This window comes from Seriola lalandi, unplaced genomic scaffold (genome assembly GCF_002814215.2).
Source record: "Seriola lalandi dorsalis isolate HSWRI2012SDOR001 ecotype SW California unplaced genomic scaffold, Sedor1 jcf7180002002753, whole genome shotgun sequence".
NCBI lineage: Eukaryota > Metazoa > Chordata > Actinopteri > Carangiformes > Carangidae > Seriola > Seriola lalandi.
This window is the reverse complement of record NW_019473409.1, coordinates 1-2,037: the sequence shown is the minus strand read 5'-3', so window position 1 is coordinate 2,037 and position 2,037 is coordinate 1. Positions and strand designations below refer to the sequence as shown.

The window sequence follows — 2,037 nt, the reverse complement described above, 5'->3', positions numbered from 1 at the left end:
CAGACAGAAGTATCAATTCATTTGAAGAAACAATCCTGATGTTAAATTTACCTTTTTCTCTCAGAAGTCCTGACCTCACTGGGTTTTGGTGCATCTGTTTTGGATCAGCTTTCGTGGGGTCCAAACTCCCAGAGCCCTCAACTCCTGCTCCAACATGGATGCTCCCTGAAAATGATGGTTATTTAATCACTATCGCCTGATTAGCCAAGTACAAAAATGTATATGAACAATATTTTCTGTACTTTTTCCCCAACATCTGTACATAACACAGAGGTATTTAAGAATCTATAATTGTAGTAAGAATAATTCCTAAAATTCTCCGTCACATCATCCAAACTTATTGTTCTTTGTATGCATTTATGAAATATTAACTTTTCTGTTCCTGGTACTTATTTCTGTTGTTGTTGTTTCACTCCTCACCATTCTCCTCTTCGTCCTCCTCCTCTTCCTCCTCTCTCAAACAGATGTGTTTGAGGATCTGTCGTCTGTTCCTGAACGAGCGATGGCAGTTTCTACAGTCAAGTCCCGAAATCCCATCGTGCCTGTCACCTAGCGGAAGGACATAAAAAAAGAGTAGAAATATAGAGTGCAGGAAACAGTTTGATTAGCATAATGATGAAAAATCATTGACAAAAACATGTTTACTCAGAAAAAAATAACACTGTCCATAAGGAAATTAGCCTTTGACACACAATGCTGCTGTAATAGTATAGCCTTTAAACTTTAAAAAATTGGCCCTAAACTCTAACCAGGCATATTGCAAGTGCTTGTTCTTGTCTTCTGCATGAAAAAGAAAGAATTATGGGATACATATAAGTGGCAGCAGTACTACCTTCTGTTGAGCTACATTGTTTGTCTCCTTCCTTCTTATTCTCTTCTTCGTGTCTTTGAAAATTATCATCTGGAGAATGGGTGGAGTCAGCCGTGCACTCTGTCAAATCAGTGCGTGTCTTCTTTGTAGAGCCTTTTGGTCGTCCTCGCTTTCGCTTCACTGGGTTCTCTGCGGGCCAACAAAACAGCAGAACACTTTCCCCATCTTTTTGTTTTTTGATAACAAATCTCCCTACAAGACCAAACCTTCTGTAGCCAAGACCCGGTCTACTTTAGCTTCTGCCTTGTGTCACTGAACTCCATTGTCATCTCCGGAGGACAATGAAAAAGAGTTTTATTACTATGAACAGTATAGTATAGTGTATACTTTTCACATTTGTATTTGGTTTGCATTTAATTCACTTGTAATAACTTTGTACAATTAATTTCATACGGCTTGAGTCCTACACTAATGTTCTTGGACTGCAATCAAGTCAAAGTCCAACCCATCCTCAAATTAGTGAATGTAGTAATAATGATTATGACACAGAATACTTTTTTACATATTCCTGTACTAGTAGTCCTGGCAATGATACACTAATCTGACCTGCCAGCGTCTCCACAGGCTCTGCTACCAGGGGCTGCAGCGCAATGATGATGTCATCAGGAGGTTCCTGCTGGGGGTGCTGCTGGGAACAATGGGCCAGCAGCTGAGAGCGACTGGGAGAGAAGAGGTTGCACAGCCGGCACATAAACACAGCACCAGCTAGAAAGACAAGGAGAAGGAAGGTATCAGTTTCAGAGGGCCAGAGAGGAAACAGAGTCATTTTAAATTTGGAATTAAATTAGAGAATGAGAAAAATGAGAGAGATTAGCATAATTTGCCTGCCTCATAGCAGGGAAGCAGACTGTTATATTTGGGCCCAATGTACCAAGTTACCTCATATTTCTATTCTCTATTCCTCTGCAACACCCTGCAAGGAATGTGGTCTTTTTTTGACATGACAGACTCTAAGGGGCCAAATAGATGACTAAATAACAACAGCAGTACAGTAATAAGCATTAAAACAGTATATACCTCAAATAAAAATAAAATTACCCAACAAACAAGGGAAAACAATGAAAATTCTGCTATAGTATTATATTTTTCCTGTTATGGTTTTTTACCTACAGTAAATGGTTCAGGGTAAGTCTGTATTTGTGTATGTGTGGAAATGGCAGTGATTT

General features: G+C 39.3%; 1 protein-coding gene across 1 annotated transcript; it reads right to left on the bottom strand.

The window, feature by feature from the left end:
* Positions 1-51: 51 nt before the first annotated feature.
* LOC111666224 (zinc finger protein ZFAT-like) lies at positions 52-1,673 on the bottom strand (the record flags this gene model as incomplete). Its single annotated transcript, XM_023421503.2, has 4 exons — positions 1,418-1,673; positions 833-1,000; positions 421-549; positions 52-165 (listed from the first exon to the last, which is right to left on the bottom strand). Coding segments are annotated over exons 1-4 (631 nt in total), but the record flags the coding sequence as incomplete, so codon positions are not given.
* Between the last annotated feature and the right edge of the window lie 364 nt (positions 1,674-2,037).